The 24,181-nt window shown below is 33.9% G+C and overlaps 1 protein-coding gene across 2 annotated transcripts in view; it reads left to right on the top strand.

Moving 5' to 3' along the window:
* Window positions 1–24,181, top strand: part of FSTL5 (follistatin like 5) — an 814,279-nt gene that overhangs the window by 272,455 nt on the left and 517,643 nt on the right. For both annotated transcript variants that reach the window (XM_054485700.1, XM_063664253.1), the window contains one exon: window positions 18,465–18,713. In XM_054485700.1, the coding sequence (XP_054341675.1) occupies window positions 18,465–18,713 (249 nt within the window). The remainder of the gene's footprint in view (window positions 1–18,464; window positions 18,714–24,181) is intronic.

Raw genomic sequence — 24,181 nt, 5'->3', positions numbered from 1 at the left:
TTTCCTCTAAATATACACCTAACCCACCATGCGTGTTGGCCAACAACATAAAATGGACAGTAAAATAGCAATGTTATTATCTAAGCAATTTACACAGGATATAAAAGCAAGTGTAGAGAAGATTATCATATGCAAACTAAAATGTTTCTGAAAATATAATTTCTTGATGTATTGTATTGTTTAGCTTTGTTTTATTTTATAACTTGTAGAGAATTTATCAATAGCTTGAATGTGACCAAAAGCTAGTGATGGAAAGAACAATCAAACATTTAGAAGCCTAGGAATTTCAGCTAACCAATAACATTAATGAAATAATATTTAAAAATAACTGGAAAACTTTTCCTTTGGATAAGCAATGAGTTTAAAAATATTAATTTTATTTTATGAATGAGTGAAGATTTCAAATATGCAGAAGACATAAATATGGAACAACTTGAAAAATCATATTGGCTCATCAGAGAAGTGTGAAATAATAAGCCAAGTGGTATAGTTCAAAAACAAAAGTTATAGAGCTATAGTATATAAATAAATCAATAAGACACAAAGATGGAAAAATCACAGTGGTCCATGGGCTACATGGGATTTTAAAATACAAACATACATATATTTACATATATATGTGTGTATATATTTATATATACACATTCTTATAGGATAGCCATTGTTATTGTTAGGATAATTAGTTTTAAGACTATTAACTTATATATATGCAATGTGGAGCTTAATTTTCAGACATATGAGGAAGGCAGATAAGTATCAAAGCTTATGAATAAAAAGATGTTAAACAGTATCTAACAAAAAACTAAAGATCTTGGCAATTTTAGATTTAAAAATAGTCTCTTGTTATGGGTGGAAAGAAAAATTTCTTATTTTTATATATTAGAGAACCATCACAACAGATCATTGCTTCAGTTGAAAAGAATATGTTGGACTTAATTCTTTTACTGTAAGTGACATTAATATACTAAAGCAAATTGACAGGCAAGAATTTGAAAAACTATGCGTTGTTTACCCAACTTGAACCCTATTTTTTGTATCCAGTCTGCAATATTTTTTCTTAATTGCTTCCGCTTTTTGTCCATTCAAATACTGCCACTACACCTGACAACTAGAACCATTACTCTAAATAGTCCCATAACCTTACTTCTCTACCATCATACTTGAAATGACTGAGTTTTGCTGAGAAATAACATTGTAACTTGGCACACCGGTACAACTGAAGATGTTTGGACTATACCATTGGGAGTGATGGCATCTTAGTCCATAGCCCCTTATTTATCTTCTTTATACTAAAAATGACTATTTTAGTATGAATGTTGTTGCTCTTAACAAATGACTTGTCTTCCACAGGAGAGAGAAACTTACCACCTACTGCAAAGAAAGCATACAACATTGAGACTGAAAACATGCACTTTCAATCAGTCAGACCTATCTGACTTTAAGGCTCATATCTGGCACCCACTTTCTTTGCAGTCCAAAAACTTAAAATTTGTGACCACCAGTTCATTCATTTGAAAATGTGAAAATAAAATTTTCATATTGGTATATTATTAAATAATACATGTAGACCACATAAAATGCTCATCAAGCAATAATATTATCACATTGTTATTATTGTACAAGAATATTGAGTCTACTGGTCAAGAATTTCCTCCACTTCTCATAATGCTGCTTACAAAAATTGTCTTTATTTATAATCACTCTTAACTCGTTTCCTTTTGTGCAAATCTACCCTCTTTTTTTTCTCTTTCTAACTCATACTATATTGCTCCATAAATTGATTTCTTATAGCTGTTCTTGTTTGACTCACACTATATTCACCTAGACCAAGGTAGTGGCTTCCTGACTCCTGTCTTTTTCTTTTCTATCCTCCACAGACTCCTTAAAGCTATTAAAGATCAGCTTCAGTAGAATAGATACAATAGAAGTAGACGATTCTATTATTATTCTACTTTTATTATATATTAATATAATATATTTATTATATATTAATATAATGTATTATATTAATATATAATATATAATTAATATAATATATTATATTCTAGAATATATTAATATTCTACTATTCAGTAGAATAGTAGAATAGAAGTAGACAGAGTTAAGTTCCCTTCTTTTATCATGGTGGTATAATACTTTTGAGGTAGTATTTATTATTTCCCCCTTAGCCTTTGTCTAATTCATGCAGCAGATTGACTCTGTGTCTTTTGCTTCAGGAAAGAAATATAAGCACTAAGCTAGGGGAACACTAAGCTAACCAAACACCTAAGCTAGGGGAAATGAAATAATTCAAGGGATAAACAAAGTTTTTGGAGAAATTAGTTATGGAATGGATTTAAAGCATATCTGTTGGAGCAGAGAGGTAGAGAGTTGAAGCAAATGAGTTTACGAGCGTAGATAGAGTGCTTTGCATCCTAATTTTTTTTAACTATCCAAGGAACTTGAGTGATCATGTGACTAGCAACCAGAATTGTATCAATGGTGAACCCTGTGTTCTGAACCTGAAGACACTGTATTTACTTCTTATGTTTTGCTATTTTGAAAACGCTACTAACATTGGTGTAAGTCCTCAGAAGAGAAAAAAAGCTTTAAAAATGACTGATATAATATTTTTAAACTTTCTCATGGAAGCATAGTGCTTTGTATATGGTAATAAGTTGATTCTTAGAAAATAAGGTTCTCTTTTATTTCCGATGCAAAAGTTTGTTGAAGAAATTAATGAACTCATCAGTATTTTCATTCAACCATAGAGGGGTTTGGGGAAGAAAACATTGCTAATCATTGACTCTGTTTAGATTTATGCCAAAGCTAAGAATTTAGTTTTGCTGGTTTATACTGGTTTATAAGAGCTGGCTGCCCACATCTCTTCTTAAATTCAGATGTGATGTCTTGTTTGTAGCTTCAAATCAGACACTGTGGGAGTATTTTACAACACAGAAACCAGAGAATGCTACAAACAGTACCTTTTGTTACGCACTAATCACTACATCACTGATTATGACTCAAGGCCAGAAAAACTCAGGAATTTAAAGGATCTTTCCCCAAAACTGATGTTAAGGCAACTGTTATAAATATGGCTCTTAAAAAAATCTGACATTGTTTCTAATGCATTAGGTATGAAGAAAATGTGGAGTAAAAATAAACTGCCACACATCAAAAATTATAAATTTGAGGGAAAAATGAGACATCATTTAGTCCAGCACTCTGTAGAAATCTTGAATTTTTCACTTTTTCCTTACTGGATGTCAGAGAGACTGAGGGAAGCCATACCTGGGACTCACTGTCACCCCTGCTTTCATCAGAATGGTGACACTTTTGATTATTTTATGTATTGGGCTTTTGAACTAGATTTTTTTCTAAGCTATAATTTCCAAGTTTAAACTATGTGCACACACACACACACACACACGCACACATACACACACACACGTGCCTACCTACATCTGCTAGAGTGGTATTTAAGATTGTGGTTGAGTGTATTGTTCCAGTAATTAAGTTCACTGGCAACATTTAAAGTCACTTCCAGTTATGTACATTCTACAAAAAATTCATAAAAATAAATATTACTCAATTGAAAATCCCAGGTTACTTTTTAGATATAGACAAACTGATTCTAAAGTTTATATGGCAAAGCAAAAGATTTAGATGATCTGACAGAACATTGAAGGAGAAGAAGACAGGCATATTGAGCTATCTAACTTCAATATGTACTTTAAAGCTGCAGTAGTCAAGACAGTATGGTGCTGGAGAAAAGAAGACAAAAAAAGAGGATGGAACAGAGTAGACAGCCCAGAAACAGACCCACACCATTAGAGTTAACTGATCTCTGATAAAAAAAAAGCAAAGCTAATTAAATGAAGACAGGATATTCTTGTCAACAAATGGTGCTGAAGCACTGGATATCCATATTTAAAAAAGAGAAAGAAAGAGAGAGAGAGAGAGCAAGAGAGGGAGGGAGGGAAGGAGGAAGGAAGGAAGGAAGACAAATCTAGTCACAGACCTTATGTAATTAAAAAAATTCAGCTTGAATTACAAATTTAAATGCAATATGCACAACTATAAAACTCCTAGATGATCTCCTTGGAAGACATCTAGGAGGCTGACTTTGGTGAAGACATTTTAGTTACAATAACAAAGGATAATAAGTGAAAGGAAAAATTGATGAGTTGGACTTAATTATAATTAAAAATTTCTCTGCAAAAATCACTGTCATGAGATTGAGAAGACATGCTATAGATTGGGAAAAAATATTTGCAAAGGCACATCTGATAACAGACTGGTACACAAAATATACAAATTCTTAAACCTTCACAATAAAAATGGGGAAATACTAAAATCAACATCTCACTGAAGATGATTTGCAAATGGTAAACAAACATATGAAAATACGCTCAATCAATCTTATGTTATGATTATGGAATTGCAAATTAAAACTTCAAGATACCACAACTACCTAATTGAATGGTAAAAAATCCAAAACATTGCAGACACTAACTACTGATGAGGATATAGAGCAACAAAAAACTCTCATTCATTGCTGGTGGGAATGCAAAATGGAACAGTCACTTTGGAAGACAGTTTGGCAGTTTCTTATAAAACTAAATATGACCTTGCCATCCGATCTATAGTAACAATAGTACATTTTGATATTTACCCAAATGAACAGAAACTCTATGTCTTACACAAAAACCTGTACATAAATATTTATAGCAACTCACTTTATTTACAATGCCAAACCTGAGAAGCAACTAAGACGCCCTTCAGTAGGTGAATGGATAAATAAACCATGGTAATCCATACAATGGGATATTTTCCAGCAGTTAAGAGAAACGAGCTATGAAGCCAAACATAGACAAGGAGGAATCTTAAATCCATATCATTAAATGAAATAAGTCCATGATAAAAGCCTACATATTGTATAATTCCAACTTTATAATATTCTAGAGAAGGCAAAACTATTATAGAGCCATTAAATATATCAGTGATTGCCGAGGGTTCAGGGTAAAAGGTGGAGAGATTGACCTGAGCTCATAATGATCTGGAAAAATTGATTCGTGGATATTAACGATGTACCACACTAGGTACTAGTATGTTAATGGTGTTAATGTTAGGGTGTTAATGGTGGGGAAGGTTGTGTGTTTATGTGGGAAGGGAATATATGGGAACTCTGTACTTTCCATTCAGTTTGGCTGTGAACATTATATTGCTCTAAAAAACAGTCTCTTAATTTAAAAAAGTAAATATCAATGTATTACACTTTATCATAAAGAAAAAATACATTTCTTCTGAAGAAATTAAATGCATTTTTGCATTTTAATGCTTAATATATTTGGAAAATCTAATTCTTCTTCATGAAAATAATAGTTTTAATGATTAATATTTACTTTTTAAATTAGTAGACTATTTGGTTTCAATTTTAGTCTAATAAAGGAAAAATATAAGTATATTATAAAAAGATAATTTACTAGTGTTGATTTTAAAGTTAAAACTTAAAAAATATAATATTCCTTTTCTAGCAGCCATTTATTTTTATAATTATAACAGAAATTACTATATCTTCATTAAAAAAATATATTAACCATATTGCTGGACTGACTTTAACAATAAACATTATAGTCTGAAGTTTGGCTGGACAAATCTACCCTTCTATTACAATGCTTGACCTTCACTTAAAAATTTTTAATATGCTGTTTAATTTTTTAAATAATTGCATAAAATGCCCTTCTCATTTGAGAATATCTATCTGCTATTTTAAATTTTAATAAGAAATAAGATATTTTTTAAGTGTTGGGTTTATTCCAAAGCCTGAAATATTTTAAGTCTCCCAGATGATTTAGCATATGCCTTTTCTCTCATTGCATAGATTTATATAAAATAAAATACTATTTTTATTTATGTTAATTGATTTATTTTCTTATTTATTATCTAGATCAACATGGTTTATAGAGGACAGTGGCAGCTAACTATTTAGCAAAAACAATTACTTTTTTCTGAATGTCACTCAAATAATTTACTGAATTAAAACACTTTAGAACAAATATTTTGTTTCTAATATTCACAAGTCTTAGTTATCTAAAAGAAGACCTTAAATATCATAAATTCACATATGGTCTACGTGTCTTTCTGTCTGTATCTACCAATCTATTTATAATGTTAAAGTAGTTCTAAGGGAAACAGTGAAATTTCTTTGGCTTCTAACCAACTTATCATCTAAATAAGTCCTTTCACTTTTAGCCAAAGTGTATAATGATAAGTACTACTGTAATTTTTCAATGGGATGGAGATATTAAGATAATAAGAGAAATCACCGCTTTAGATAGAACTTAGAAAGGAAAAAATTAATAATTAGAAAAACCTTTGTGGAATTTGTTATCAAGTTTACACATTGAGGTTGGAAAGAGTGTTGAGATTTTATCACACTCTGTTCTGCTTTCAGAATTATCACACTTCAGTTGAGAACATCAAATAAGAAATAACTGTTGCCATATTAAGTACTGATCTGAAATCACTTAACTTCTTGAAATGACACATCAAAAATTATATCTCCTAGCAAACATTCATTAACATGAAACAGAAACTATAATTTGGATGGATGCAAATTACCTGGATCTTTGGCTTTTTTCTACTTATTATTTTCATACTGGCCTCTTGTAAAAAAAAAAAAAAAGCCTTCTTCCATTGCAGAATTACATGAAGCAGCTTGCAGAACCAATGGATTGTCTGGATTGTCTAAAATAAGGGAGAAAAGAAGAGTTCAAACTCACTGAACTACAGATTATGTGACCGTTCAAAAGGTTTGTCATTCAATAGTGGCACACTGGGCAAACTTTTAGTCAGGCAGCCTTTTTTGACTGACTTTGCAAAGTAGCAGCAGGAAACACACATCCCAATTATTACAGGTCATTAAAAGTTTATACTGTGCTCAATCTTCTGTGGGCATTCCAGTATTTACTTGAACTGCCCCTTGCCATGAAGTTTGTGAGGTTTGAATGCATTTTGTTAGAATTTACAGTGTGCAACAGGAAATTGTATTTTTTATCTAATAGACAGTTTCACAATTTTTCCATTTGTGGGAAGCAAAACATCACCAAAATATTATACTTAATTCTAAATCAAAATATTTAATTGTGTAATGTAATTTTGAATTTTTCCTTCTTCCTTTTTTACTTTTTGCAGCTGAAGTAAATTCTTATAAAGTGAATGTCCATGAAAATTTTAAGAGTATATTTTGACAACACACATGCTGCAACACTCCCCTAAATGCATTTCCAATGCTTATAATAATAACAAGAGCTGTAGAGGGCAGTTATCTATTTAATTCAATGATTCTAAGTCAATATGTTCTATGTACCAAATCTGTAATAAATGATACTTCTTAATAACAGTAATGAATACATTTGTTAAGCAGATACTCTACACCAGGAATTTTCAGTGCATTACTTGACTTAATATTCTTAACAACCACATGATATTATTATTACTGTAATTATTATTATCTTCATTTTATATATTCATGGAAGTAACAGTTACTGAGTTCCTACTATGTTCTAGTTAAATGAGAAAACTGAAGCTCAGTGATTTTAAGTAACTTGCCTAAAAATCATACTCGTAGTCAAAATACAAATAGAGGATTCTGATTTTAAAACCCAAATTGTAAAAACCTATTGAAAGTAATGACAAAAACCTCAATTACTTTTGCACCATATTAGCATGAAACAAAAAGTAAATCAAAGTCTTAGAAGAGTAACTTAGAAAGTCGAAGTCAAAATTCTTTTGCATTTTGTATAGCTGAGGCTATTTCTAGAGCATGTAAATATGATTTTTTAATTTTATTATTATTTTTTTTTATTATTATTATACTTTTAAGTTTTAGGGTACATGTGCACAATGTGCAGGTTAGTTACATATGTATACATGTGCCATGCTGGTGTGCTGCACCCACTAACTTGTCTTCTAGCATTAGGTATATCTCCCAATGCTATCCCTCCCCCCTCCCCCCACCCCACAACAGTCCCCAGAGTGTGATGTTCCCATTCCTGTGTCCATGTGTTCTCATTGTTCAATTCCCACCTATGAGTGAGAATATGCGGTGTTTGGTTTTTTGTTCTTGCAATAGTTTACTGAGAATGATGATTTCCGATTTCATCCATGTCCCTACAAAGGACATGAACTCATCATTTTTTATGGCTGCATAGTATTCCATGGTGTATATGTGCCACATTTTCTTAATCCAGTCTATCATTGTTGGACATTTGGGTTGGTTCCAAGTCTTTGCTATTGTGAATAATGCCTCAATAAACATACGTGCGCATGTGTCTTTATAATAGCATGATTTATAGTCCTTTGGGTATATGCCCAGTAATGGGATGGCTGGGTCAAATGGTATTTCTAGTTCTAGATCCCTGAGGAATCGCCACACTGACTTCCACAATGGTTTACAGTCCCACCAACAGTGTAAAAGTTTTCCTGTTTCTCAATATCCTCTCCAGCACCTGTTGTTTCCTGACTTTCTAACGATTGCCATTCTAACTGGTGTGAGATGGTATCTCATTGTGGTTTTGATTTGCATTTCTCTGATGGCCAGTGAGAGTGAGCATTTTTTCACGTGTTTTTTGGCTGCATAAATGTCTTCTTTTGAGAAGTGTCTGTTCATGTCCTTCACCCACTTTTTGATGGGGTTGTTTGTTTTTTTCTTGTAAATTTGTTGGAGTTAATTGTAGATTCTGGATATTAGCCCTTTGTCAGATGAGTAGGTTGCAAAAATTTTCTCCCATTTTGTAGGTTGCCTGTTCACTCTGATGGTAGTTTATTTTGCTGTGCAGAAGCTCTTTAGTTTAATTAGATCCCATTTGTCAGTTTTGGCTTTTGTTACCATTGCTTTTGGTGTTTTAGACATGAGGTCCTTGCCCATGCCTGTGTCCTGAATGGTAATGCCTAGGTTTTCTTCTAGGGTTTTTATGGTTTTCAGTCTAACGTTTAAGTCTTTAATCCATCTTGAATTGATTTTTGTATAAGGTGTAAGGAAGGGATCCAGTTTCAGCATTCTCCATAAGGCTAGCCAGTTTTCCCAGCACCATTTATTGAATAGGGAATCCTTTCCCCATTGCTTGTTTTTGTCAGGTTTGTCAAAGATCAGATGGTTTTAGATATGCGGCATTATTTCTGAGGGCTCTGTTCTGTTCCATTGATCTATATCTCTGTTTTGGTACCAGTACCATGCTGTTTTGGTTACTGTAGCCTTATAGTATAGTTTGAAATCAGTTAGTGTGATGCCTCCAGCTTTGTTCTTTTGGCTTAGGATTGACTTGGGGATGTGGGCTCTTTTTTGGTTCCATGTGAACTTTAAAGTAGTTTTTTCCAATTCTGTGAAGAAAGTCATTGGTAGCTTGATGGGGATGGCAATGAATCTGTAAATTACCTTGGGCAGTATGGCCATTTTCACGATATTGATTCTTCCTACCCATGAGCATGGAATGTTCTTCCATTTGTTTGTATCCTCTTTTATTTCCTTGAGCAGTGGTTTGTAGTTCTCCTTGAAGAGGTCCTTCACCTCCCTTGTAAGTTGGATTCCTAGGTATTTTATTCTCTTTGAAGCAATTGTGAATGGGAGTTCACTCATGGTTTGGATCTCTGTTTATCTGTTGTTGGTGTATAAGAATGCTTGTGATTTTTGTACATTGATTTGGTATCCTGAGACTTTGCTGAAGTTGCTTATCAGCTTAAGGAGATTTTGGGCTGAGACAATGGGGTTTTCTTGATATACAATCATGTCGTCTGCAAACAGGGACAATTTGACTTCCTCTTTTCCTAATTGAATACCCATTATTTCCTTCTCCTGCCTCATTGCCCTGGCCAGAACTTCCAACACTATGTTGAATAGGAGTGGTGAGAGAGGGAATGCTTCCAGTTTTCAAAGGGAATGCTTCCAGTTTTTGCCCATTCAGTATGATATTGGCTGTGGGTTTGTCATAGATAGCTCTTATTATTTTGAGATATGTCCCATCAATACCTAATTTATTGAGAGTTTTTAGCATGAAGGGTTGTCGAATTTTGTCAAAGGCCTTTTCTGCATCTATTGAGATAATCATGTGGTTTTTGTCTTTGGTTCTGTTTATATGCTGGATTACATTTATTGATTTGCGTATATTGAACCAGCCTTGCATCCCAGAGATGAAGCCCACTTGATCATGGTGGATAAGCTTCTTGATGTGCTGCTGGATTTGGTTTGCCAGTATTTTATTGAGGATTTTTGCATCAATGTTCATCAAGGATATTGGTCTAAAATTGTCTTTTTTGGTTGTGTCTCTGCCCGGCTTTGGTATCAGGATGATGCTGGCCTCATAAAATGAGTTAGGGAGGATTCCCTCTTTTTCTATTGATTGGAATAGTTTCAGAAGGAATGGTACCAGTTCCTCCTTGTACCTCTGGTAGAATTCGGCTGTGAATCCATCTGGTCCTGGACTCTTTTTGGTTGGTAAGCTATTGATTATTGCCACAATTTCAGCTCCTGTTATTGGTCTATTCAGAGATTCACCTCCTTCCTGGTTTAGTCTTGGGAGAGTGTATGTGTCGAGGAATTTATCCATTTCTTCTAGATTTTCTAGTTTATTTGTGTAGAGGTATTTGTAGTATTCTCTGATGGTAGTTTGTATTTCTGTGGGATCGGTGGTGATATCCCCTTTATCATTTTTTATTGCATCTATTTGATTCTTCTCTCTTTTTTTCTTTATTAGTCTTGCTAGCAGTCTATCAATTTTGTTGATCCTTTCAAAAAACCAGCTCCTGGATTCATTAATTTTTTGAAGGGTTTTTTGTGTCTCTATTTCCTTCAGTTCTGCTCTGATTTTAGTTATTTCTTGCCTTCTGCTAGCTTTTGAATGTGTTTGCTCTTGCTTTTCTAGTTCTTTTAATTGTAATGTTAGGGTGTCAATTTTGGATCTTTCCTGCTTTCTCTTATGGGCGTTTAGTGCTATAAATTTCCCTCTACACACTGCTTTGAATGCATCCCAGAGATTCTGGTATGTTGTGTCTCGGTTCTCGTTGGTTTCAAAGAACATCTTTATTTCTGCCTTCATTTCATTATGTACCCAGTAGTCATTCAGGAGCAGGTTGTTCAGTTTCCATGTAGTTGAGTGGTTTTGAGTGAGATTCTTAATCCTGAGTTCTAGCTTGATTGCACTGTGATCTGAGAGATAGTTTGTTATAATTTCAGTTCATTTACATTTGCTGAGGAGAGCTTTACTTCCTAGTATGTGGTCAATTTTGGAATAGGTGTGGTGTGGTGCTGAAAAAAATGTATATTCTGTTAATTTGGGGTGGAGAGTTCTGTAGATGTCTATTAGGTCTGCTTGGTGCAGAGCTGAGTTCAATTCCTGGGTATCCTTGTTAACTTTCTGTCTCGTTGATCTGTCTAATGTTGACAGTGGGGTGTTAAAGTCTCCCATTATTAATGTGTGGGAGTCTAAGTCTCTTTGTAGGTCACTCAGGACTTGCTTTATGAATCTGGGTGCTCATATATTGGGTGCATATATATTTAGGATAGTTAGCTCTTCTTGTTGAATTAATCCCTTTACCATTATGTAATGGCCTTCTTTGTCTCTTTTGATCTTTGTTGGTTTAAAGTCTGTTTTATCAGAGACTAGGATTGCAACCCCTGCCTTTTTTTGTTTTCCATTTGCTTGGTAGATCTTCCTCCATCCTTTTATTTTGAGCCTATGTGTGTCTCTGCATGTGAGATGGGTTTCCTGAATACAGCACACTGATGGGTCTTGACTCTTTATCCAATTTGCCAGTCTGTGTCTTTTAATTGGAGCATTTAGTCCATTTACATTTAAAGTTAATATTGTTATGTGTGAATTTGATCCTGTCATTATGATGTTAGCTGGTTATTTTGCTCATTAGTTGATGCAGTCTCTTCCTAGTCTCGATAGTCTTTACATTTTGGCATGATTTTGCAGTGGCTGGTACTGGTTGTTCCTTTCCATGTTTAGCGCTTCCTTCAGGAGCTCTTTTAGGGCAGGCCTGGTGGTGACAAAATCTCTCAGCATTTGCTTGTCTGTAAAGTATTTTATTTCTCCTTCACTTATGAAGCTTAGTTTGGCTGGATATGAAATTCTGGGTTGAAAATTCTTTTCTTTAAGAATGTTGAATATTGGCCCCCACTCTCTTCTGGCTTGTAGAGTGTCTGCCGAGAGATCCGCTGTTAGTCTGATGGGCTTCCCTTTGAGGGTAACCCGACCTTTCTCTCTGGCTGCCCTTAACATTTTTTCCTTCATTTCAACTTTGGTGAATCTGACAATTATGTGTCTTGGAATTGCTCTTCTCGAGGAGTATCTTTGTGGCGTTCTCTGTATTTCCTGAATCTGAATGTTGGCCTGCCTTGCTAGATGGGGGAAGTTCTCCTGGATAATATCCTGCAGAGTGTTTTCCAACTTGTTTCCATTCTCCCCGTCACTTTCAGGTACACCAATCAGACGTGGATTTGGTCTTTTCACATAGTCCCATATTTCTTGGAGGCTTTGCTCGTTTCTTTTTATTCTTTTTTCTCTAAACTTCCCTTCTCGCTTCATTTCATTCATTTCATCTTCCATCACTGATACCCTTTCTTCCATTTGATCGCATCGGCTCCTGAGGCTTCTGCATTCTTCACGTAGTTCTCGAGCCTTGGTTTTCAGCTCCATCAGCTCCTTTAAGCACTTCTCTGTATTGGTTATTCTAGTTATACATTCTTCTAAATTTTTTTCGAAGTTTTCAACTTCTTTGCCTTTTGTTTGAATATCCTCCCGTAGCTCAGAGTAATTTGATCGTCTGAAGCCTTCTTCTCTCAGCTCGTCAAAGTCATTCTCCGTCCAGCTTTGTTCCGTTGCTGGTGAGGAACTGTGTTCCTTTGGAGGAGGAGAGGCACTTTGCTTTTTAGAGTTTCCAGTTTTTCTGCTCTGTTTTTTCCCCTCCTTTGTGGTTTTATCTACTTTTGGTCTTTGACAATGGTGATGTACAGATGGGTTTTTGGTGTGGATGTCCTTTCTGTTTGTTAGTTTTCCTTCTAACAGACAGGACCCTCAGCTGCAGGTCTGTTGGAGTACCTGGCCTTGTGAGGTGTCAGTCTGCCCCTGCTGGGGGTGCCTCCCAGTTAGGCTGCTCGGGGGTCAGAGGTCAGGGGCCCACTTGAGGAGGCAGTCTGCCCATTCTCAGATTTTCAGCTGCGTGCTGGGAGAACCACTGCTCTCTTCAAAGCTGTCAAACAGGGACATTTAAGTCTGCAGAGGTTACTGCTGTCTTTTTGTTTGTCTGTGCCCTACCCCCAGAGGTGGAGCCTACAGAGGCAGGCAGGCCTCCTTGAGCTGTGGTGGGCTCCACCCAGTTCAAGCTTCCAGGCTGCTTTTTTTACCTAAGCGAGCCTGGGCAATGGCGGGCGCCCCTCCCCCAGCCTTGCTGCCACCTTGCAGTTTGATCTCAGACTGCTGTGCTAGCAATCAGCGAGACTCTGTGGGCGTAGGACCCTCTGAGCCAGGTGCGAGATATAATCTCCTGGTGCCCCGTTTTTTAAGCCCGTCGGAAAAGCGCAGTATTCGGGTGGGAGTGACCCGATTTTCCAGGTGCCCTCTGTCACCCCTTTCTTTGACTAGGAAAGGGAACTCCCTGACCCCTTGCGCTTCCCAAGTGAGGCAATGCCTTGCCCTTCTTCGGCTCGTGCAAGGTGCGCGCACCCACTGAACTGCGCCCACTGTCTGGCACTCCCTAGTGAGATGAACCTGGTACCTCAGATGGAAATGCAGAAATCACCCATCTTCTGCGTCGCTCATGCTGGGAGCCGTAGACCGGAGCTGTTCCTATTCGGCCATCTTGGCTCCCTACCCGTAAATATGATTTAAATTAGAGAAGTATATGATTGTTCAAGGCAGGTGAACTATAAATAATAGACAGAGAGAAAACTTACTAAATATACTCACCATACATTAGCTTTCATTAGAACTGCGTTTTGCTGAGCATTATTACATTAAAGGAGTTTTTGGATAAGAGCAAATCCAAAGATAAATTGCTGGTTACCTCTCATTTTACAACTAGAACCCAATAAGGCCCAAAGGGATTGCAGCCTGGTTGAGGTCACACCAGAGTGCAATGGAAAAGCAAAGACTCAATTTCTGTTCTATGACCAAAATCTGTTGTTCTTTTTAACCAATAATTGTGAACATAATACTTACATTTTGTACTTTAACATAAAACAGTTTTATGAGATAATGAATACCTCAAATAACTTGATGCTTTAAATACAATAATATATTAGTATTCCACAATAATAGTTAAAGGCAGCTAACTTCAAAATCTTGTTCTTCCCTCCCTCTTTTATTATTGTTTTAAATCCTGCTTCTGTCTCTATTCCATGCCCTGTATATCCTTTTATCAGCCATTAGACTCTTAACTCATTCTTTAAACACACCTCAGTTATTTGTATTATATGGTACATTGCTTTTGAGGTCTTACATGATCTCAATCTCCTTTGTGCCCTTAAATATCCCCCTAAATCTTAGCCTCTCTACTTAAGCATGTTCAAGTCCTATCTTATGCTCTTTGTAAGCCACTTGAAGAGTCAAGTGTCAATGATTGTTCTTTTTATGTATCCTATACCAACCAACATACCACCTTGCTCATAAAAATAATTGTATTTTATTCAAATTAAAGTTTATTTCAATTTAGATACACTCTATAAGTATCAGCCGATATATTAGATATACATACAGACAAGAATATAAATATAAATATATATTTTAAGATAATTTCATTCATTACTGAGAATCTGAAAATGCCATCTTAGAATAATAGAGAATTATTTGGCTTTATTGCTTGGTATGTTTAATATTTTAATATTTTTATGTCTTTTTAAATTTGTGGAATTTTTCTAATATTCTGAAGGAATAAATATTATAAAATATGAATTTGTTAAATATATAATCCTTTTTTAGGAGCAAATGCTATTTGATAAAACTATAAGCTATCAGGATGTAAGTTCTTGATTAAAATTCATTTAGTGTGTTATCTGACTGAATGTACTTAGAAGAAACCTTTGACATGTTGATCAGATTAAATTGATTTAATCTCAGCTGAAACTTAAGTTCGGCATTAGTCATGGATAATTACTGTCAGAAAGGGTATGTTCTAGCTATTCATTTACATAATATGAGCTTTCTTTGGATTGCATATGAATTAATTAAATTTCGTTTAATTGTAGCAGCTACATGCAACACACAGCTTCTAGCTAGTGTAAAATAGTTCATTAACTTCTACAAAATGGAAAATATCCTAATACAAATCTCTGAACTAGAGTACAGGCTTTAAGAGAAAGGATTTAAGAGAAAACATGGGAAATATTGTGACCAACCTATATATACTAGATATGACATGTTATAGTAGAGCATCCTCCTAAAAATTGGAAAATTGCACTGATTCATAAAGCTACCTCAATTTTTGACTAAAGTGTAAAATGATCAGACTTTTAAAACGTTAGCTCATTATTCAATACTAAAATAAAACACTCTCTTGAAAAATCTTAACTCATTATTTGATGGAAAAAATATAAGACATAAAATTATACAAAATATAAATATGTGAGTCAAATTTCTCTATTATAATGGCAGCTGCATATAGACTCTATAAACATTGAATTAACAATTTGCTTAATTAAATACTGGCATAAGGATGGGGAAATATTTTTCTGTTTTGAAATCAGTATTTTTATACTTTACATTAAAGTATTTTTCTACTTTATTTTATAGTAATAATTGATATAATTTTGGACTTTCTTTTAGCACATTAATTTTTTAAAAAAATTTAGATAAATTAAATTTAACAGAGTTTATTTGCACAAAGAACAATTCAGGAATCTGGCAGCACTCAGGACCGAAAGAGATTCAGAAAGCTCCATCTAGCAATGAGCTATTATAGGCCAAACATAGAAGCAAAATAAATAAATGACCTGTTTGGCTACCACTAGGCATGTTATTTGGGCATGGTTGGAAGAAACATTTGCTTTGCTGGAACTCATCTGATAAATTGGTTTCCTGTGATTGGCTGAAACCTGGTTATTTGTTATAACAATATATTCCTAAAATCAGTTTTGGCTTGTTTACATACTAATAAGTTAGGGTACACTTTCTTACTTAGGAGCTCACAATACAGAGACAGCTTGAAGCTAATGGACTCCTGCTTATTTAATTTAGCATATTGAACATTAAAAAGCAATCATGTAAAAATAGCAAAACTTGCCCAGTACCATATCAACCTTGCTATTCAACTATGTTCATTTTTAAATTTCTTTTCCTAGTATGTTCCAAATAATTGCATGATTTTATAAGGTTTTGATGATAGCATTAACTTCTCATCTTTTTCCACTATAGAGCATTTTAAAATTATTCACCTAGTCTTTCTCTTAGTATTATATATTTTAATTATGTTAGGATTTCAGTAAGTCAGTACCCTAAAGTTTGATCCTGGAAGCAGAAATATCACCATCACCTGGGAACTTGTTAGAAATATAAGTCTTGGATTAGACTCGAGATCCAGTGAATCAGAAACTCTGGGGTGAGGTGGAGAAAAAATTTGTATATTAACAACTTCTCTGGGCGGTTGTAAGCATGCCAAAATTCAAGAACTACTGCATTACATAAATTTTCCAAAATTGATTTTTTGCTAAGTTTTTTAAATTTTAATTTCTGGGGTACATGTGCAGGTTTGTTACATAAGTAAACGTGTGTCATGAGAGTTTATTATACAGATTATTTCATCACTCAGGTATTAAAATATTTCAGTGAGTTATCAATATTTAAAATAACATTGGAGATACATCGGAAATATCTTTTCAATAAATTATTTTTCCACCTATTTGTTTTAAATTTCATGGAATGCTTCATCAATAATTATAATATTTTATCAAAGAGTCAAATAGTTTGAAATTTTTTACAAGTAGATTTGTTCTAATTTCACTGCTATCAGAAATATAAATTAGTTTTTAAAAAATATGCCATTGGTACTGTTGATCTTTTTGTGTATTTTAATTTTGCTAATTTAAATTCCATTTCAGAATTCATGCATAAATATGAAAATAAAATTAATGTATGAGCTTCCTTTAAAAAAGAGCAAAATTGATTACTTAAATACATTTCCATTCACATATTTATGTCCTTTTGAAAACCAATTTTTGAAGAGCTATTAATAATAAGTAACACAAGGAGTTTTATATGTGCCAATTGCAACCCTTTAATCTTGATAAAACTATGAGGATACACTATTGTTATCCCCATTTACAGATGAGGAAACTGAGTTACACGTGAGTTACAGATGTGTTAGGTAGTCACCTAGGGCCCTAAAGCTTGCAACTAGGGATTTAAACTCTGGATCAGAATCCATGTTCTTAATTATTATGATGCCATTATGTAGAGATGGTTTAAACAAACAGCTGAGAATATTAATATATACTAACTACTCAAAAAATTACTGTAACTTATGCTTGTAACCTTTCAAATATTTACTCTTTTTTGCAATACATAAGTGTCATTGATGCTAAATATATATACACATGTATGTGTGTATACATATGTGTATACATATCTATGTGTATGTATGTGCATATGTATATTCAATTTACTGCCATTTTTCATTTTCTAAAATTCTCAAAGCTAAATCTGCCTAGAAAAGCATAAGGAATTGAAGTTGCTAATTTCAGCCTTAGTACAAGACTGGTGGATTCACTTAAACTTTTCTGATGCAAATTGAGTTTATTAGACTAAATAAGTAACAAGAAAATATAATTCTTCATGATTTGTTGATTTAGTCATGATATGTATCAGTGATTGTCAGGTGGCAAAGGTCAAAACAAGAAAGGATCATGTATCAAAAAGTTTTCAAGAGACTGTTATTTTCCACTCCTGTCTCCTTACATTTTCTGCCTTGTGTGCGTACATTTACTTTCTCCTATCTACAATTCTGTTACTGTAAAAGCTAACATTTATGAAACATCTATCATGTGCCAAGGATGTACTTTCTGTGGATTATCACATGTAATAGTTTGAACAACTCTAGAGATGGTCCATACTATTATTCCCATATTACAGATGGGACAACTTGGCACAAGGAAGGAATTTATCCAAAACATAAAGCTAGTAAGTGGTCAAGCCAGGATCTGGTCTCAGGCAGTTTAGCTTTACAGACCTTGTCATTAAGCACTACATTCCTCTGGGGAGGGAGAAGAGAGCTCAAGTAGAGGAGAGGAAGAGGGGAAGAATACTGAAAGCATTTTGAGAAAGTTCATGTGTAGTTATTTATATAAGCATCTCCACTACTGAAAATTGAGCCTTGAATACACCATACTATACTTTTCTTAGAACACTTGTTTTCCACTTGATACTCTGAAATATATATATTATTCGGACAAATGAACCAAATGATCTTCAATTTTTTTTTTAATTTTTCAGGATTTATGATTCAGGATGACCCTTTTGGATCTTGTGAAAATAAGTACTGTGGTTTGGGAAGACACTGTGTTACCAGCAGAGAGACAGGGCAAGCAGAATGTGCCTGTATGGACCTTTGCAAACGTCACTACAAACCTGTGTGTGGATCTGATGGAGAATTCTATGAAAACCACTGTGAAGTGCACAGAGCTGCTTGCCTGAAAAAACAAAAGATTACCATTGTTCACAATGAAGACTGCTTCTTTAAAGGTAAATGAAGGGTGAACCTTAAGTGTCACCCCACTCTATTTCTTTTCTTTCTCAACTAGTGCCTTTAAACTCTAGCAATTTTATATCAGCAAGGGTATAAAAAGGAAAAGAAACACAAAATAGCCTAAGTACTCCAGTAAGTAGCAGTGTGTGGAAATTTACATGGAAACAATTCTGATATTCAGTTATGAGAATAAAGCTGGCCAAAGTATGACTCAAAATTTAATATAGCTTTCAGCATTACACCATATGGCTTCCCAATCATGGATTATCTTAGGGACACAGGGTGGCCAATTCAGTCTACAGGCCAAATTCACCCAGTAAAAAGCACCTGGAGTGGAATTGAGGGACTAGTGAGTGCCAAGCCATGCTGTGATAACATTTCATTCCTTCCTGATTAAAAACGATGGTTTCAGTTTGCACCACATAATTCAAATTATGAAGAACCAGTACTTGCCCACTGAAATAACTAGAAGAACTCATGCTAAATATCATTAGTGAATCAGAGATAACCATAGTTAAAATTTTTTTAAAGTACTGGTATTCACTTCATGCATTTGAAAATCATTGGTTTATAGAAAAGTACTGAATTTGTAATTCAATACATTATTTTCACATGCCATATAAATAAATCATTGAACAGTTTTAACATCATTCAGTTTTTATACATTTATTTGTTGCTTACTTGTTCATGCTGTTGGAAATATTTTCTTGTTTATAGTCATGACTCAGTCTGAAATTCTAGAGTTAAATGTATAGAACTTCCATCAATAATTAATCTGATTTCTAATCGTTGGTCAGTGCCAAGTCCTAGTTTCTCAGAATATTTCTGAAATGTATTTACACTTAAAAACCTGTTTAATATTTTTACTCCTAGCTTAAATTTATGGCTGAAAAATAATTTTATTACACTCCACTCATCCACCTATTAAGGTAAATTGAATAATTAAAAATTATCCTTTTTCAAATTTTCTCTAACACAATATTATTTCCAACGTGATTTAAAAATGACATGTAGAGCTTTTCAGATGATGCAAGATGCAATGCTCTGTTATTGTTGCTGCTAGAAATCCTTTGACACATTTGAAGTAAAACTAGGATAATTTACTTACCATAGTGTACTGTGTTCCCCTTACATACATGTGCAGATAATTTTATGACAGTAAATTCCCTTCTTTTACCAAAAGGATAACAGATACTTAGATTTCAAGTTCAGTTTAGTTCCCTTTTCTATCAGATCTATTTTACAAATACTTAATATTTGTAAAATATTAGGGAATTTTTTTTCTGTCATTTTGACAGAAGATGGTATGGTGGTAATTATACTATTGCACTGATACTTGACACTATGAAATTATGTACATAATATATAATATGTAACTATTAAAATATTTTAACTTAGCATCATATTCTCAAATTGAGGGTTTGTTCACCTGTCATCCATATGGAAACACATAATATTTAATATCATGTGGGGGCCTGGCATGGTGGCTCACGCTGGTAATCCCAGCACTTTCGGAGGCCGAGGTGGGCAGATCACCTGAGGTCAGGAGTTCAAAACCAGCCTGGCCAATATGATGAAACCCCGTCTCTACAAAAATACAAAAATTAGCCGGGCATGATGGCGGGTGCCTGTATCCCAGCCACTCGGGAGGCTGAGGTGGGAGAATCTCTTGATCCCAGGAGGCGGAGGTTGCAGTGAGCCGAGATTGCACCACTGCACTCCAGCCTAGGCAACAGAGTGAGACCCCGTCTCAAAAAAACAAATAAATAAATATAAATAAATATCGTGGGAAAATAGTTTGGTGTATTTAATGTTCTGTTTTGTAGCTGTATGCTTAGGAATAATACCATTCAACGTCAGGATAGGATGCATGAACAATAGATTCATTTTATTATAAAGTAAACGTATAAAATAATGGTTTGAAGAACTTTTGTTCTTCGAGCTTATACCAAACATATTCATTAGATCTATTGTTACTTAAAAATACTTTCTCATCATGTGTAGTGTTAAAATGTCATTTATACTGTCTGGGTTATTTATCAAAGTTTAGCATATTTTCCAGGTCTCAGAAATTATGGGTCTTTTGTTTGCTTATGTACTTAACTTGGTGTTTTGCCTAAAGTACAACTAACTCATAAAATGACTTTATTTCATCAGAAGAGAGTAAATAATATAAACCAAAAGAATAAATTGCCTGTCTTATTAGTGTGAATTGGGCCAAGTTTTGATTGTAAAAGAAGATTCTGTAAAGCTGAGGCCTGATATTATTGTGATAGCTAAAATTAACTTTATAATTGTGAATTATATTTTTTTGTGGAGTTTCAGCAAGTTATATTACTTGCTATAGTGGCCCAATGGAAGAAGCAAATCAAAATATTAGGTTAAAGAACTGCAAAACCTTATATTCATTTAGGGATTTTTTAAAGAAAAAATGAAAAGTTAAATTGAAAAAACGGAAAATATATTTGCTACTTTTAGATTTTTAAAAAGTGATTGTGAAAACCTTAGAATGGGAGTTAAAAAACTATTGGCCAAATCCAGGTCACAATCTGTATTTTTCCGTAATGTTTTATTGAAACACAGCTACACCCATTGGGAAAGGAGAGTTGAGTACTTGCAATAGAGATTTTATGGCCTCTAAACGCTAAACATCTTCTTATGTGGATCTTTTCAGAAAAAGTTTGTTAACCCCTGCTTTAAAAGATTATTGGTACCTTAAAATTTATTTTAAAAATTAGTAGCAGATCTTTACTATTCTGTATCTTCTTGACTATCCTGATGAATACAGAGACTTACATATGTGGTAAAATTAAGTAGAACTAAATATATACACAAATGGTGGAAATAAAACAGGAAATCTTAATAAGACCCAGGGATAGTATTAAAGTCAATATCCCGGTTAGGATATTGTACTATAATAATACAAAATATTATCTTTAAGAGAAACTAGGTAAAGATATATGGGATATGTCTGTATTATTTCTGACAAATGCATCTCACAAAGAAAATTTTAATTAAAAAGTCCCGGAAAAATATTGGAAAGTATGTAAAAGTTTTTAAAGAAAGCAAGATTTGCATTATTCCTTACTGATTTGCACTTTAAGATAAGTCCTGTTTGTTTATATCAGATTTATATTTGGCATTTATGTTTAAACTTATTAAAGGCTGGCCGCAGTGGCTTATGCTTGCAATCCCAGGACTTTGGGAGGCCGAGGTGGGTGGATCACGAGGCCGGGAGTTCAAGACCAGCCTGGCCAACTTGGTGAAACCCCATCTCTACTAAAAAAAAATACAAAAAAATTAGTCAGGTGTGGTGGCAGACGCCTGTAATCCTAGCTACTCGGGTGGCTGAGGCAGATAATTGGTTGAACCCAGGAGGCAGAGGTTGCAGTTGCAGTTAGCAGAGATTGCATCACTGCAGTCTAGCCTGGGTGGCAGAGCAAGACTCTGTCTCAAAAGAAAAAAAGAAAAACTTATTAAAATAATTTATATTTGTAGAATCAGGTGTACTGATGCATTGTTTTAAAGTTAAAATTAAAATCCATGTTAAATCATCTACATTTCTATATAAAATATTTTTTATGTACCTATATCTGTATATCCTCTTTCTATTACTTGTGTTACATATTGAAATGCCTCTGTGGTAATCTTAGCATTTTTTATTATTATTGACTTTTAAATATACATATAAATTTACCAATAATTTTTTTAGTGATTTATGATTTGTAGAACTATAAATAAAATAAACAATATACCTATGAATATAATATTTTTCTAATTTATTCCTATTCACATTTATTTGATTATGAAATAACAGGCTATAATTGGATATAGAATATTGCAGTATTTGTTTATTGGCGTCAGATACTTTGTGATGATGCTCACAGTAACATAAAGCATTCTATTTTTATAAAATGCCTAGCTGTTCATTTTTGTGATGAGACAGTTCTGCCTTAAAGTCATTTCTCTCACAAAGGGCTTTCTAACTGCAGCAATTCACAACATCCCTTAAAGCAAGTACAATTTCCTTTCACCCTGGCATCAGGTCATTCCCTCATACAAAACATCTATGCTACTCAGAGTATAGATGTAAACTGGAGTAAGAAACTCAAGATATAACCTATGCCAAAATGAACAGGGATTTAAACCTTTTATGAGAGTCAATTGAACAGAAACCCTTCTGCTATTTACTGTGCTGAGAATAAAACTGCCATAAAGGCAAATGTTCTGTGCTTAAATGTGCATCACAAACAATAACAACTTGAGAAATATGGTTGTCACAGCGATCTGTGCACTATTAGCATGAGATCTGACATTGTTTCCATTTTTGAGGCATAATCTGAACAGACTTCTGTATTACATATTTAAATTAGTTATTTTACCTGACTTTTTTCTTTTCTTCTTTCGTTCTTTTTTTTTTTTAAGAAGGAATTTGTAGAATTTAGGCTAAAAAACTGGCTGCCAGATATATTTTAAAATATATTAGTAAATGTCATGTGCTAATCCACATGTATTTTTTAACTAAGGGCACCTTTTTAAAGCTTCTGTTTTATGTTAATACAGCCTTTTATACCATTTAAACAAAAACAGCAGCCTGAATAAATCTATATACACTGAAAAATGATATCCAGATTTTTGTTTGTTTGTTCTGTTTTTTTTTTGGTCAGTATTAGCCAATTGAAACTGCATGTTGATGATGAAATACATAATTTGGACAATAGGAAATGTAGATAAACTTTTTCAAGGCCAGAATACTGGCACACAGTGTTTCCAGTTCTTCTGAATTCACTTAGTACCCACAACATCAAAAGCAATTTTATTAATCCCTTATGTTTGGTACATCTATGTTAACATTCTTTAATTCGGTGATGTGGAACCTTACATATTTTATATGTTTACCTGCCATTTATAAATACATAGTAGACATATGATAGATGTTTTATATATGTATAATAAAATATAATAAAATCTAAAAAGGTGATTAATACTTAGGCAGACTCATCACTCATTTTGGGATTTCGGGATATTAGACATTAGGACTATTCAACAAATGTTACCAGAGAGTGGGAAGGTGGGAGAAAGGAGACAAATGGAGAGGAAGAAAAGAGAGACAGGTAGGGAGAGGGGGAGGGGGATGATGGGGAAGAGATACAGAGAATGCCAGCAGGACTAGTGATAATAATAATAACAAATTGAGTATTATTTATTTCAAAACACTTTCACAAATGTTAAATTATTAATTAATCATTCTAAAAAGCCAATATACTATAGTGAAGGCAACAAACTTACAGTTTTAAAAATGGCCCGTCAACATTCTCACAGTAAGTTAACCTGAACTGGGACAGGAACCAAGGGCAGAGGCTTCCCATTTAGTGCATGTGTGTTCCAAATATGTCTGCCTAAGGCTACAATATTGTAATATCTCACTTGCCTATGTTCTTAATACATTTTACTTTTAATAGTG

This window comes from Pongo pygmaeus, chromosome 3 (assembly GCF_028885625.2).
Source record: "Pongo pygmaeus isolate AG05252 chromosome 3, NHGRI_mPonPyg2-v2.0_pri, whole genome shotgun sequence".
Lineage (NCBI taxonomy): Eukaryota > Metazoa > Chordata > Mammalia > Primates > Hominidae > Pongo > Pongo pygmaeus.
Note: the sequence above shows the minus strand (reverse complement) of the source record. Positions and strands in the feature narration are given on the sequence as shown.